Genomic DNA, 14200 nt, shown 5'->3' with positions numbered 1-14200 from the left:
ACTCTTTGTCCTTCGTTTCATATGTAAATACGTAGGGAAGGTCGACGTTTGCGATTGTGTGCATTCCTTGATACAATTTGAATGCAACCAAGTCAAAGAATAAAAATTGAACATCATACTTGCGTCGATCGATCATCTCGCTAGAAGACCTGTTTGAATATGCCTCTTGGCGCCATACCATGGTCTTTTATTAATCTTGTATCAGCATAAATATATTGGTAGTTGCACCTGACGGGACATTCGCTATGGTTGTGTGGATATAGGGTGCATTGTTGAAACGCACGATTCTAATACGTTACTCATTAATCGTCCTAAGACGGATAGCATTTCCCAGCTCGTTATACGTCCTGCAGACGGGCCATTTCTTTGCGGACCATGCCAATATCGAGGCGCGTTGAAGGGTTCAGGTCCAGCATACCGTCAACCACCATGTTAAGCATGCCTCTCTCTGCATACTGTGTGGACTGATCCTGGCCGCGGTACGCAACCACCTGGTACAACGCTTTTTTGAAGTGCCTGTCCTCCTGTGCAATGACACAGGATCGCATCTGGCTGGTGTAGCTGTTGTTCAAGTCCTTGACCGCCTGCCAGCCACCGCTCGCCGTGGTCAGCATCCACGAATAGCAGCAGCCCAGCTGCCAAATGTCAGACTTAAGCGAGCTCTCTTGGTGGTCGAGTTGTTCAGGTGACAGGAACTCGCGCGTGCTGTTCGTGAAGAGTGTCGCAGCGCCTGTCCGCCAGGTTTTGCTAAGACCCATGTCTGTAATCAAGGGCAGGATGCGCTGCCCATCAGCCGCGTACTGCAGCAAGATGTTGTCGGGCTTCAGGTCCTTGTGCTTGATGGACAGCCCGTGCAGGTAGGCCAGCCCATCTGCGAGCCCGCGCATCAGGCGGTAGACGCATTGGAGGGTGCTCTCTGTGCCGGCCGTAAACCATGGGAACTTTGCTGTCCGACGCTCGTCGGAGTTGTCTATTAGGTCGTCCAGGGTGACGGGAACCCACGGCGTTATGACCACGTACATCATGCCGGGAATCGTGGCCACCTCGTACGCCTCGACGAGCTTGACAATATTGCGGTGCATGCACAGCTCCAGAATCCCAATTTCGTGTAGGATGGACTGCCGTACGTTTTCTCCATCTACTTTTCGAAACACCTTGACCGCACATGTATCTCCACTTGTACGATCCACCACTTTATGGACGGTGCCAAAGCTGCCGGACCTAGGCACTGTCGCAATGTCAAATCGATAAGGGGGATCGTTCTCGGTGGCGTACATATGTACATATCGAGGCTGCAGTTGAGACAAGGCTTGCTGGTTCAGCGCGAGGAAATTATCACTGAGGACAATGAACGTTAGCAAAATGTTCGTCAATAGTGCCTGTGACCAGGTAGGTGACGGGGGCAGGGGGCAAAGACATACCTGAAGGCTTGAAACGACGCCGTATGGTCCTCAGGATTGGGAAACTCAAACAAACGTCGCATGTCCTCGAGGTGTACTCGACGGAGGGACTCGCTGTCAGCTTCTGCTGGCCAATTTCCCAACAAGAAGACGGACGCAAAAATGGCATGCAACTCTTCGTTCTCATCTCCTGTTCGATTCCGTAGAGTAAAGTCCACCATCACGATGGCTTGGACCATTTCCGCAGAGCACGAAGAGATGCGTGTGCTCAACTCGTCGGCGTGCACAAGTGGTTCGTCATCGTCGATCTCGGTCTGTCGAAAGGGAATCGCAAAGATCCGCCAAGCCAGGCCATTTCCCGCCGTCTTCAAAGACAAGATTACCTTCCGGGACAGCCTGGTGAGGGGAGAGTCGGAGAACGTGGAGACACGGCCTGCAAGGTGATGACAGGTAACCAGTATCTGTTCCGCATAGAAGATGAGCTCGCTGTATTTGGACATAACCTGGGTTGTTTCCATGGTGCGGGTTTGGATGCGGAGAGCTGATTTTGCTTGGTTGGCCAGAAGTAGGGTGGCTAGCTGCGGGCAGCGTCGTGAAGGACAGCATGTGTTGTGCGTCGTAAGTTGTCTCATTGGAGTGTATGACGAGGCGGACGAAAGTGCAAAATTTGACAGCGATTGTCAGACAAGCACAACGCAATACAAACCCTTCATTTCAGCTGGCGGTAAATTTTTCTGCAGAGCCTATCACTCTTGCGTGATTGGGTTCATCTGAGCCACTGAGCAAAAATGTGATGACTTTTTTGTGGCGTAGAACCCTCAGGGGTTACGCGTGCTCATCTCTGTTGGAAATTCGACTGCCTGAGACAGGTTTTGGATGCCTCAGAGCTAGCACCAAATGTAAACACCCTGGCCGAACAAAGCCTTGCAGTAAGTACACCACTCTTAGTGGCCGTTCGCCATTCCACTCCCGCTCTGTCTCGAGGCTAATTTTCAAGCCTCGGCCCTTGCCGAGCTAGAAATGCCGGAGTAATTACAGGGTACATTAGGTTAGGCAGGTATGTTGTACAGTAACATTGTTATAGGGCAAGCCAATAGTGGACGAGGACAAAACACGACTAAGGCTGGGAGGGCAGAAGACCCAGCTGGGTTGTGTGCGTTGTCTACGCCAACGTCAGACTCATTACCCTTCATTACTGGATAAAGCCGTTTGCTATTTATATCTATCGAAGATCGAGAGGTCGTGTTTCTGCAAAGACATGACTTTAAAACCTTACTTCAATAAGCTAACAGGCGTGACAAATGCCAACTGTGTCCTACATGGCCCTTGAAAATTCGACAACCTGAATCAGTGTGTCGTGTATCGTTTATTTTGTCCTAGATGATAGCACGGCCGTCTCTTCAACATGCATTTTTTTTTTTCAACTAGTCGCGAGCGGAAGCACACTGAAGATATGCCTGCGAGAATATTGAAGTATCAGGAAGCATGTAGTGTGGCAGTCACGGTGTATACGGAAACATCATTACGCTTTACAAAATATCAGAAAATATCGGCTCCATGGCAGACCTTCAATTGTATTTCACTAAAAGTACAGTGGCAGGGACAGGTCACAAGGTGAGTGATACCGCGATCTTCATTTAGAGTGACAAAACTTTCGTTTGTCGCAATATAAATTATTACTAATAACACTTCAAAGTACAAACCGGCTAAAGCGTGCGATTCCAGATCGTAGCCAGATTAAAACAAACGAGAAAGACATCATCAGCTTCAAGAAATTATAACTCGCCCACCATCATGTTCTTGTTCCGTGGCATCGACCACGACGACTTGTTCCAGCGCGGCCACTGGCTCGTGAGGCCCAGCCAAACCGTCTGACGTAGATAACCCGACCGAGCTTTCGGTCGTAGACACTGTAGCCGGGTCTTCCGCAACTACCGGGGCCTCGGGTTTTTCGTTGGCGTCGACGGGACGGCACAAGAGGCATCCAAGCACTTCGAGGAGAGCATTCTCTTGGTCGCGAAAGCATTTGGGGGCCGCACCGGTCATCACTGCCCATGCAAGGTCAATCAGCCGACCGCGCACGGCGTCGTCGGTGACCGCCGCCAGGCTCTCCGCACGGATCGTCACCGTGTCACTGGCGGTGTCGACGAGCGCCGCTGTGAGCGCACACACCTGCGCGTCTGCGAGCACACGCAGGCAGAACGCCTCAAAGAGCCGGTTGCGGACGATGAACTCGACGACGCAGGATATAGAGTCGGGCTTGGCGACCAGCCCGGCGAAGGGGTCGGACGACCGGGGCTGGCGCCATCGCCGGCGGGACGCATCAACAAACGCCAGCTCCGCCACGGTGCTTTCCTCGTCAAAGGAAACGACGGCGTGCTGCTGTGCGGCCAGCGGGCGCTGGTAGCCGATTCGGTGTCGCCAAATGTAGTTGGCCAAGACGGACGACGCGATGCACGGGATCAGGACGACGTACCCCCACCACATGGTGGCGGTGACCAGGGATGCGGCGCCGGCCACGACACCCGTGACGCCATTGAGTGCGCTGTGGAGCTGGACGCGGGCGACGCGGGCCTGGAGCATCTGCTCGATCCGGCCGCCGGCCAGGCCGGTCGTTGTCGTCGTCGTCGTCGACGTCGCCCCGGCTCGGCGGTGCCGGTGCGCCCGCCGCCAGACAAAGAGGGACCAGAACAGGTTGGCCAGGCCGTACAGCGCGCACGGCGCGTTGCCCACGTAGCCGGACAGGAGGTTACTGGCGAAAAAGACGTTTCGGTTGGCGCCGCCAATGGCCATAAAGGTGCCGACGCCGACGGTCAGTGCGCCAAAGCCCATGCACACGTCCATGCCGAGGCGGTCGACGAGCTCCGTGCCCGTCTCCCGGAAGTTGACGTCCAGCAAGCACGCCAGCGTGCGAACCATGGCCTTGTCCTTAACGTCGCCGTGCTGGCGCCGCGCGTCCCCCAACGCCTGGTGCAGGTGGCGCCGCTCGGCCCGCAGACCGCAGACGTTCGCCCAGCTCAGGCGGGCGTCTTGGACGGCAAAATAGAGAATGCCGAGCGCCACCGACGCGCCCAGCGCCATCAGCACGATGGCGTGCACGGGTACGGGTATTTCGTTCCAGACATTGGCGGCGAAGTCGCCCGCGTTGGCCAGCTCCAGAAACCCCACGCCAGCGAGCAGGCTGTTTCGGAGCTTGGTCGGCCGCTCCGGGCGATACAGACCGTCGCCACCGGTTTGTTTGACAAACGTAAGACATCCCGACGGCGTCTCGGACAAGGGCCGGTCGACTGCTCGGTCCGTCAACTCCTGTGCGATGGGCAGCGGATCTGGTTTTTCGGCCGGAACCGTCTCGATTGGTGGCGCCATGGCTCCAACGGCTGTGCTCTCGCGGAGTGGACCGAGAACGGTGGACGGAAGATGTGATTGAATTTCGTACAGCGACCAGTTAAGCCGCCGCCATTTTAGTGGGATCGAGGCGTTATGGGAAGAGGATCAAGGACGATGGGTCAAGGACGATGGCTCGAGCAAGACGACTGAAGATATGGAGGACAGAATGCGAGAAAACGCGGTTTGGGCCCGTGCCGACGGTTTGGTGAAAGTAGAACCCACTGCAAAGGCCATTGGGAGTTGTACGGATTGTTCCGCTCGAGTCTATGTTGCATGGGGCCCATCAGCCCTGTCGACGTGAGTCTAGACCTTAGGGCGGCGCCACACAGACACGAACTCCAACGGTGGCACCCAAAGCATTTAATCAAAACCGGGGCGTGCTTTCTTTACGAGAAAACTAGCGGCACCGTTACGGGAGTTACCCACTGCCGTAAAACAAAGTTGTCTTGGCGCATGTCTTGGCATGTGCATCTCGCATTCACACATTCTCACGTTCTCACATGCAAACCGGTCGCCCGGTTCGTCGCTGGGCTACGACGGCTTCAGTAGGGACCGTATTTCGACTGCCTGTTACGGGACAAACCAGGGACGGCGGTCGACATAAGTCCTGACAAAAAAGGGGATGATATAATTAAAGGGGGGAAACGCAAGAAAAAACTAGAAGAAAAAACTAGAAGAAAAAACTAGAACGGAAAAATGGAAATAGAAAAAGCACAAGTCGAAGAAGAAGACCTGCATATTTGCCCAGAGTGCGTCCACTACCGATGCGTCGAGACTTTACGCCTTTCGTGTCCAGCGGCCACAATTGGTCATACCTGATGGGGTCTCGCCGGCAGGGCATCCATTTTCATTGTCGTATCGCTCCAGTCTCGTCTCTCGCAACGTCGCACCGCCAGCTTGAAAAAACACGTCCCCATCGTGATGAACTGTACTCGCGCAAATCATCGGTGCATTCATGGTTGGCCGCGGATCGACGTTGCTTTTGTGCCCAAAAACACACCACAACTTTGTTCAACTGCTTTTGGCACAAAGACACCATTTCTCCGGCTAGGCCGTTACACGTTACACCTGTTGGTTTGGTCGCTCCATGCCATCAAGGTTCTAGACTACTACGGGTGGCGCGCTTCTGGCTTTATTCTCGGGCTGCCAGCGGCGCTTTCATCTCTGGTGATTTTCCTTCTTGTAAACGAATACATTTCCCATGAGTCCGAGCCGTATTTATTCCACTTTGCGGACGATGCTTGTCTTCAATGCAGGCACCCTCGCTACGCGGTACTTCCAATCGCGTTTCTTTGTTATGAGTCATTTAAAAGCTTTGTTTCTTTAGCCCCTTCTTTTTGTCGTTTAGCCACTTTCTTCAGGTTTCGTACGATGCGTTTTCACGCGGAATGGTGCTTCACGATAGGCACCCAATAGCCCTTGCGAAATCCGGTGCCCGGCATGTTTGTCGGAAAAGTTTGATCTTGGGCGCAGGCTGGATAACAGGGCGACGAAAATTTATAGTAATAGAAAAACGCTGTATATATTAACGTTGTTCGCGATGTGACGATTTCCATGTCTACTTGTTCTTTTTCTTTCTCGTTTTCTTCTTTTCTTATTGTTCCGTTTTCACCCAGCAGACACTCTGTCAACTCTATTCCGCACTCTCCTTGTCCCACACGTTGTATCGTCTTTGCCGTCCGAGCAGAGAGCGTCACCGACACAAACATTGCCGCATCCTCCGCAACGCTGGCATCCTTCAAGCCACACGCACGGCCAAGCTGCCACGGCCACCAAAGCCTCCCGGCAGTCGAGATCTGGCCACCATAAGGACCACAAGGCGTACACTGGCCTTTGTTGATCCATGTCCATAAGCTATGGGCAGCGAATCGCATCATCTTCGCGACCATGTTCACGTTCAAGCAATTCCTGGCTGTCCTCCGCGCCCCCGGAGCCAAGGGCGCCATTGAGGCAGCCGCACCGACGCAGCGCGTCCTCTCCCACGACGGGGGCGAAAAGACGAGCTCGCACACCGCGTCGGGCCCCGCAGAGAATGTCACCGGGTTCACCCCGCTGACCAAGAGACGGCGCCTGGATCGATGGTTGGACCGGGTCGTGCAGCTCTCTGGCTCGCAGGCCGCGTTTGTCTTCACTCTGACGGGCCTCTTGGCCTGGGCCTTTCTGGGCATCTCGTTTGCCAACGCACCCGAGTGGGCCATTGTGATTTCCGACGTCCAGGCCATTGTCAGCTACATCTACGACTCGCTCTTGATGCGCCAGCAGCTCAACAGCTACGACGAGCTGATCCACGCCTGTGCCGCTCTGCGGTCGCGCAGCCTGAGCCAGGAGGCCATGCTCCGCGCCATCCTCAAGAGCGGCCGCTACAAGGCGGCCGACGTGTCACGCTATGACGACTTTGACAGCGCGCGCCCGGCCGCGTTCACCGCCGACCTCCCCGCGGAAAATCTCGTCGGGCGCGTCTCCACGCTCTTCTCGCGCGTTCTGGGCCACATCGTCACTGTCGGCCTCTTTTGGGTCGGCATCTTTGTCTGGCTCGGCTTCGGCCCGTCCATGGGCTGGAGCGACGAGTGGCAGCTGTACATCAACTCGGCCACGTCCGCGCTCATGGTGCTCATCTTCTCGTTCCTCGCCAACATCCGCGAGCGCCACACGGCCTACATGGAGCGCTGCCTCAACGTCGTCTTCGAGGTGGACTCGCGCATCGAGCGCCAGCTGCGCGCCATCACCGGCTACGCCGTGCCCAACCCCACCGTCATCGTCCCGGCGCCCCGGGTCGGCCGCATCCAGCGGTGCATCTTTTACTACGCCGACGTCATCGGCACGCTCGTCGGCATTGCCATCCTCATCGTCGTCATGGTCGTGTGGGTGGCTATCGGCCCGGCCATGGGCTTCAACGCCAACTGGTGGCTGCTGATTGGTACCTACGCCGGCCTGGTCGGCCTCAACGACGGCTTTGTCCTGCGCAACGTGCAGGCCCGCCTCAACGGCTACGAAGCCGACGCCTTTTACGGCGTGCACCTGCAAGACACGAGCATCCTGGTCGAGACGGGCCTCCCCGACGTCGACGAGGACGGCACCGCCGACGCCGCCGCCTTCACTGCCCGCCTGAGCCGGTGCAACTACCGCCTCTCCGACCGCATGGGCCGCATCTGCGCGTCGGAAATCACCGTCATCCTCGGCGCGCTCTTCGTCGTCGGCCTCCTCATCGGCTCCAGCGCCATGAAGTGGACCGAGACGGGCCAGCTGCTGTGCAACGTGCCCCCCAGCATCGTCGAGTCCTTCTTTATGATGATTCTCATCACGGGCCACAACATCGCCGACGCCCAGCGCCGTACGGACCTGCACAACATGTACCAGCGGCGCCTGCGGCTTCTCAGCTATGTGGATCGTCTGGAGGAGGTCGAGGTGGTTGCGTCGGCTGCGATCAAGTCGAGCCTGGAGTAAGCCACGCCCGTCGTTTGTTGATCGGGGTGGTAGTGTTTGTCTTGTTGACTTTCTTGGAATTGTTCTGGTTTTTCTTTTTTGGTTCTTTTACGACAGGTTTTATCCGGCTGGAGATGGCAATGGCCGTTGCAAAGAACGGTTTCCCTGTGCACCCAATTGTTATGGCGTCCATGCCTGACGATGAGACCCAAAGTGGCCACGGCAGAGCGTACCGGCGGCACGGTTGCAAACAAGCTACCTGCGCTTTGGGCTTGTTGGAAGGCTATTTTTTAGTTCGGGGGGTGAATGAGTATTGTTATTATTTGATTTTGTTAAGAAAAAAATTATGAGTAAGTGAATGAGAAAAACGGTGACAGAGTAAGCAGTGACATATGCAACACGTATTCTTGTTCACTGGCAGCTCGACGCAGACACATACAGCGACGATGTGTTGCCGCTATATGACCATCATCTGGACGCGTTTCTGGCCTTCCGAAGCTGATGCAGCTTAAAGACGTCCTCGTCCACACCCGGCGCCGGACCATCCACAACCACACCCGGGGCGACCGTCTGGATCGCGACGGGGCTCACTGGGCCGACTGGTACGCCATGTTTCGTCCGCCATGCCACGAGCTGCTCGCTGGAGACTGCGTAGACAATCCGGCCCAATCCCACGTAGGCGTGAAGGCTGGCGCACATGGGGCAGTGCTCGCCCGACGTGTACACCGTACAGGCAGCGCGCTCGGCCACGCTGAGGTTTTTCTGAGCCCAGTCGGCTAGCGTGAATTCGGGATGCAGGGTCAGGTCGGACTCGGAGACGGTGCGATTTCGATCCTCTTTCAGAATCGTGCCCGCAGCATTCACGAGCACGGAACCAAAGGGCGCGTCGCCAGCCTCGAGGGCTTCGCGTGCCAGCTCGACGCACCGACGCAGGTAGCCAGTGTCGGTATCAGATACCATGTTGTGTCGTGTGCTCGATGCTATGACTGGGCTTGTAACCTTTGTACCTTTGTTTTGACGCGAACGATTGTCAGTCTCAACGACCAATGGTTTGGATGAAACACACAGTTATGAATACCAGACATGCCTCGTGATTTGCGACCAAGTAACGATTTTGTTGACGGGACGTGAGGAAACGACGGGCGGAGTGAAGCGAGAAACTGTGTCGCATACATCGCCGGCTTGTATTTGTAATACGCCCAGATAGCTGTTATGCTGGCCCGTGCCGGCCTACCACAAGACGATGACAACATCTCACAACCCCGCACGAGGAGCGCCACGGGCGCACGGTGATCGGGGCCTGACCTGGTGGAGATAAGTAATCTTTCCTGCTGCCAAGGCTCAGAAGAAGATGCGCTGGCATTTGGCGCAGTAGGGCTGGCCTGTCTCGGACAAGGATGGTGTGACTGCGACGCTAAACGGTCTGGTTAATCCAGGTAATGTAAACAGGCCTGTAAAGGTAGGGCGAACGCCACTTAGTACCGCTTCGGAGATTGGTTATGACATCGGTATATCGCATACGGACAGTTTTGCTCATGCTGTCCCTGGTGTTAGGACACGGTAAACTGAACATCACCGTCGGTCTGTGTTTCTGCTACGTTTAGTTTAATCGCTTCCAGGAGCAAGTATGTGCACGGCTCATGATACTTCCATGCTTTCCTTTTCGTTTTCGTTACTATCACATCCCCTGCAACCCCTTCCGCTCGGCTGTCTTGACCAGAATCCGCTCACCAGTGTCGAGCTCGGTGGCGGCCTCGCCGTGGCACTGTTCCTTTATTTCCTCTGTTCTTATTTCAGTTTAAAGAGTATCCATTCTATTGAATCCAAACTACGGCATGTACACGCTATATAAAACCAGCCCTTTCCATCCGTCTTGTGGCATCAGAACATCAGCGAAAATAGGTCCATCCGCGAGGGTGTATGAGATTGTCCTCGACATACCACAGTATTGTCGTGCCAAGGGTTCGCTTGTCCCTCAACTTCGCTGCCATCTTTGGGTCGCAGTCATAATGCCATTTTTCCGGCCTCTGCGGGATTTTGTACCGGTATTTCTTTGGGCCCTGCGTACGCTTCACCAGCTTGGCCGCGTTTGACCTTGTCGCCTTTGTCGCCTTTGTCACCCTTGTTGTTCGAGTTGCCTTTTTTGCTGTCCTTTTGGCTTGCTTTTCTGCCGCTTGCGTGGCCACTTTTGCTACCCTCTCCGTTCTCGCTACCTCTCCATCCTTCCAGGCGTACTTTCTCGGATCCACCAACGAGTACACGCGAATATCCTGGCCCGAGGTGCTTCGCAGCCGATGGTGTCGATCGCGTCCTCTGTGGAAAAGGTTTCCCCCTGGAAAGATGGTCACGCTGTCCAGCAGCTTGGACATCTGGCGCGGCTTCTCGCACGAGCTGTCTATCATCTCTTCAAAGGCCCAGTAGTCGTTGCTGGCGATGAGAAAGGCCTCGTGCACCATCGCCCGTTTTTGCTCGGCTGCGAGCTTGGGGTTCAGCTCAAAGTTTGTCAAAAAGTGCGGCACCGTCATGGCCACACTGAAGTCGCAAAACTTGTTGTTGATAAGCTGGTCCCGGCGTACGTCGAGTGAAAAGATGCCCAGCTGCTGTAGCTGGATGATGTCGCGGAGGATACGGCGCGCGTCGCGAACGGTGAGATTCGGCGGATCCACCCACTCGATCGAGGTACCGAGCTCCTTGAGAATGCCACGGATCGGCGGTGGTTTGCCGCTGCGTTCGCCGAGGTAACGACTGCGCATATCGTACGCCCCAGGCAGCTCACAGTTGCCGTTCATTTCGAGATTGAGGCGTTCGGCGAGCAACTGCTCGTGGACCTCATCGAGTAACACGTAACCATAGCAGGCAATGGCCAGCTCGGTGTGGCCGGTCTCGTGCAGGCGTCCAAAGGCGCGGCACTCGCTGTTGAACGGCTCCGAGTATTGGCCCATGAGTGTCAATTTGACGCGGTCCTCGTTCTCGTCCATTTCACCAGGGCCGTACCAGTCGTGATCGTACACGAAGCGGAACTATTACGTTAGTCGATGAAGAGACGTGACAGGAGGGCAGACTTTGGCACCTACAAGCTTCAGGGCATACTCTCTGTCCTTGATTCTGACCTTGACCACGTGCGCGTGCAGTCCTTCGCCGAGATACTCAAGAAATTCGATCTGCTGCTTTCCTTGGAAATCAAATGCGGCCAGTTTGGGGCCGTCGCATTGCGGTAGAGGCACGAGATCGGCCTCCGTCTCAGGCCAGTCTGGATACATGATGGAAAGCGACGTGAGGAAATCAAAAATGGACTTGAAATGATACAGATTCTGCGGAAAGGAAGTTGGCAAAATATGCATTCTCCCCAAATGTGCAGCAAGAGACGACGGGCGGGTGCGCATTTTATCCTATTTTGGGTGTCGCCGTTTGCGTCTTATGCGCTGGTGCTTTCATTGTCCAATGCGCTATGTCTCTTTGTTGACTTTGGAGCGGGTTGAGAAGGGATGTAGAATGGATGAAGAATATGACTAATCATCACGTGATGCGTGACACGGGGTCCGTATAAAATTATTTTGGTTGCTGCCAATCTGACTGGTTTGTTCTACTTTGTTTTCACAATTTATAAGTGTCTTTGGTGGGTTTTTGATTTACTATGATCGAGCTAAGTCATACATAAGAGCAACTGGAAACTGAACAAAAGCAGAAATTGAGAGGAAAAGATGACTCCTAACCGGCTGCGTGAGAAGTGAAGAAAAACCAGAAATTGAAAGGAAAAGATAATCTCAGAACCAGCTGCGCAAGAACCGAAGAACAACGCCTTGACGACCCTCCATACAAATTCACACCTCCATGAAGACGGTCACCTTATTTACGGCCAGTTCGTCCTGTTGCCGTTGCACTACACCGGCCACATGCCGTCAAAGTTGGCACCGGTAATGTCAATTGTCGCAGGGTCAATAAGGTCGAACCAATTCTGTCCGTTGGCACCCACATCTGCCGCCAACGTGGCTGCGTTGCCCGGCTCCGGGGTCTCATATGCTGATGGCGGTGGTGGATCCGCGGGCACTTCGCAGGACGAGTAGCGGTGTCGCCGCACCCATCGGCGCTCCTTGTGCAGATACACTCGCTCCCAGGAATCAATTGCCACGATTTCCTTCGTCTCGACCAGCGGCCGATGACCGTCGCTCAACGCCAACATGCAGAGCCACCACAGCGCCAGCTCGGTCGTGAGGATGCGGCGAGCTCCACCGCCACTGGCATCGCCACTCCCGCATAGTTCCGTATTCCATGGCACGACCATCAAGGACACCGACCAGTCGTCCCACTTGTCGTCTGGTTGCTGCCACCGCGCTCCAGTGTCCGCTTTGTCGCTTGTCGGAGGTTTGGCGCCGAAACAACAGACCGCCAGCTCCTCATCCGTCTGAATGTAGCCGTACCGCGTGCCTGACCGCGCACACAAATTGGCCAGCTGCCGGATTGGCCAAGTATTCTCGCCTCTGGCGTCGCCGGGATTGCGCATGGCCGCCACGCCGCGCCATTTCGTGCTCGTCCGCCCGAGACCTACGACGAGGGTATCCCGATGCGAATTTTGGAGGTACACAAGATGGTCCACTGTCAACTTGTTTGGCGCTTGTGGCAGTTTTGCCACCGTGGTGCCCTGTGCATCCGTATACCGGTGGAACAATGCCGTGCCGGTGTGCAGGCCCATCTGTTGCATGGACCACTTGACGAGAGGCATAACGGTCGCATCGTTCCAGCCAATGAAATGTAGGGGAGCTTTATCGTCGGAAACAGTCATGTTCTTGAAAACGTCGGCAGGCGTTGTGAGATTGTCCACGAGGTAACGTGGGAGGGCCGTATCTAGGACATGACCATAGCTGTCGTTGAGCGTCTGGATGTTGAACTCGGACCACACCCGGATGTTGGGTTCCGGCCACGGTGCGTATTTCGTGTTGCCTGTGCGTCTGGACGTGCAAGGCACAAACGGCTTCTGTCGCACGAGGGCATCGCGCAGTGTGGTTGCGCTGAGTGACTCCATGCCGTGAATGAAACGATAACTGGTGAGTACCACTTGAAGAAGAGGAAGACGATGAAGAAGAGGAAGAAGATGAAGAAGACGAAGAAGACGTAGAAGATGAAGAAGATGAAGAAGGTGAAGAAGGTGAAGAAGGTGAAGAAGGTGAAGAGGAGCGTAGGAAAGGGATAATCCTGCATCTGGACTGATGGAAACCGAGAGAAAGAAGCCAGAGGAGTGTCTTTCTCCCTATTTAGTTTTTTACCACGCGTGGCGACGGCGCTCATGATCTCATGATATGTCACAATTCGTTGTTGGTTGGAGCGTGCCCAATGAGAACCACATCGCAACAGGCGCTTTCCGTTTGCGGCGGTTATATCCGTGCATAATACCGTGTTTTGAGAAGATGGACCAGGGGGAGTGTTTGGTTTTCCCCACCAATGAACCTGGCGTGCGTCAACGACAAAGAAAATGTTCAGCGCGGCATACAACACCGCTGCTTTCGCACCACACCGCCCAGAAGCCTAATCCTGCACCGCGGAAAGAAGTGGCACAAAGCCAGACGTGTCATATTTTGGTCCGGTGTTGGGTCACGATGTGCACATGAGATACATCCGTGCACGCTTGGCACAGCCCCCACGTCCACGGCGCCAGCTGTGGTCTCAATCCACCCCAGCAGGATGACACGAATCATTTGTAGACCCTGTGTCTTTTGTTTTCCGCAACGTGCAAAATGGTAGCTTGTGCAAAAGCTATGAATCTTTGCTAGAACCTCTGCATTTTCTCAAAGTGTACCATGTGGTTGGCATCGGCCACAACGACCAGCTCGGCATTCGGGATGCGGTACGTAACGAATCGCGAATTTCCAGAATGTCACTCCGCGGGCTGTCGTAAATTGTGATAAAATAACCACGAAGGGAGGAAAAGAAACATACCTGGCGACCAAATTTCCCTGTCGCCGACAATCACAAGTGTCGGTGGGGTCATCATATGT

The 14200-nt window shown here is 54.9% G+C and overlaps 6 protein-coding genes across 6 annotated transcripts; 1 reads left to right on the top strand and 5 right to left on the bottom strand.

Moving 5' to 3' along the window:
- Window positions 1-338: 338 nt before the first annotated feature.
- SPSK_06223 (uncharacterized protein) lies at window positions 339-1918 on the bottom strand (the record flags this gene model as incomplete). The annotated part of the gene is made up of 2 exons (XM_016732930.1): window positions 339-1338; window positions 1422-1918. 2 exons carry the CDS (start codon window positions 1916-1918, stop codon window positions 339-341), a joined length of 1497 nt encoding a protein of 498 aa, XP_016592495.1.
- Window positions 1919-3167: 1249 nt separating this feature from the next.
- On the bottom strand, window positions 3168-4766 carry SPSK_06217 (uncharacterized protein; the record flags this gene model as incomplete). Its single annotated transcript, XM_016732924.1, has 1 exon — window positions 3168-4766. The coding sequence occupies one exon, from the start codon at window positions 4764-4766 to the stop codon at window positions 3168-3170; it is 1599 nt and encodes a 532-aa protein (XP_016592494.1).
- Window positions 4767-6674: 1908 nt separating this feature from the next.
- Window positions 6675-8231, top strand: SPSK_06230 (low affinity iron transporter; the record flags this gene model as incomplete). The annotated part of the gene is made up of 1 exon (XM_016732937.1): window positions 6675-8231. The coding sequence occupies one exon, from the start codon at window positions 6675-6677 to the stop codon at window positions 8229-8231; it is 1557 nt and encodes a 518-aa protein (XP_016592493.1).
- Window positions 8232-8678: 447 nt separating this feature from the next.
- On the bottom strand, window positions 8679-9170 carry SPSK_06699 (uncharacterized protein; the record flags this gene model as incomplete). Its single annotated transcript, XM_016733400.1, has 1 exon — window positions 8679-9170. The coding sequence occupies one exon, from the start codon at window positions 9168-9170 to the stop codon at window positions 8679-8681; it is 492 nt and encodes a 163-aa protein (XP_016592492.1).
- Window positions 9171-10099: 929 nt separating this feature from the next.
- SPSK_06258 (uncharacterized protein) lies at window positions 10100-11593 on the bottom strand (the record flags this gene model as incomplete). The annotated part of the gene is made up of 2 exons (XM_016732964.1): window positions 10100-11230; window positions 11285-11593. 2 exons carry the CDS (start codon window positions 11591-11593, stop codon window positions 10100-10102), a joined length of 1440 nt encoding a protein of 479 aa, XP_016592491.1.
- A 497-nt stretch (window positions 11594-12090) lies between these two features.
- Window positions 12091-13230, bottom strand: SPSK_06404 (uncharacterized protein; the record flags this gene model as incomplete). The annotated part of the gene is made up of 1 exon (XM_016733110.1): window positions 12091-13230. The coding sequence occupies one exon, from the start codon at window positions 13228-13230 to the stop codon at window positions 12091-12093; it is 1140 nt and encodes a 379-aa protein (XP_016592490.1).
- Between the last annotated feature and the right edge of the window lie 970 nt (window positions 13231-14200).

The sequence above is a fragment of the Sporothrix schenckii genome (genome assembly GCF_000961545.1).
Source record: "Sporothrix schenckii 1099-18 chromosome Unknown Cont38, whole genome shotgun sequence".
Taxonomy (NCBI): Eukaryota; Fungi; Ascomycota; class Sordariomycetes; order Ophiostomatales; family Ophiostomataceae; genus Sporothrix; species Sporothrix schenckii.
Note: the sequence above shows the minus strand (reverse complement) of the source record. Positions and strands in the feature narration are given on the sequence as shown.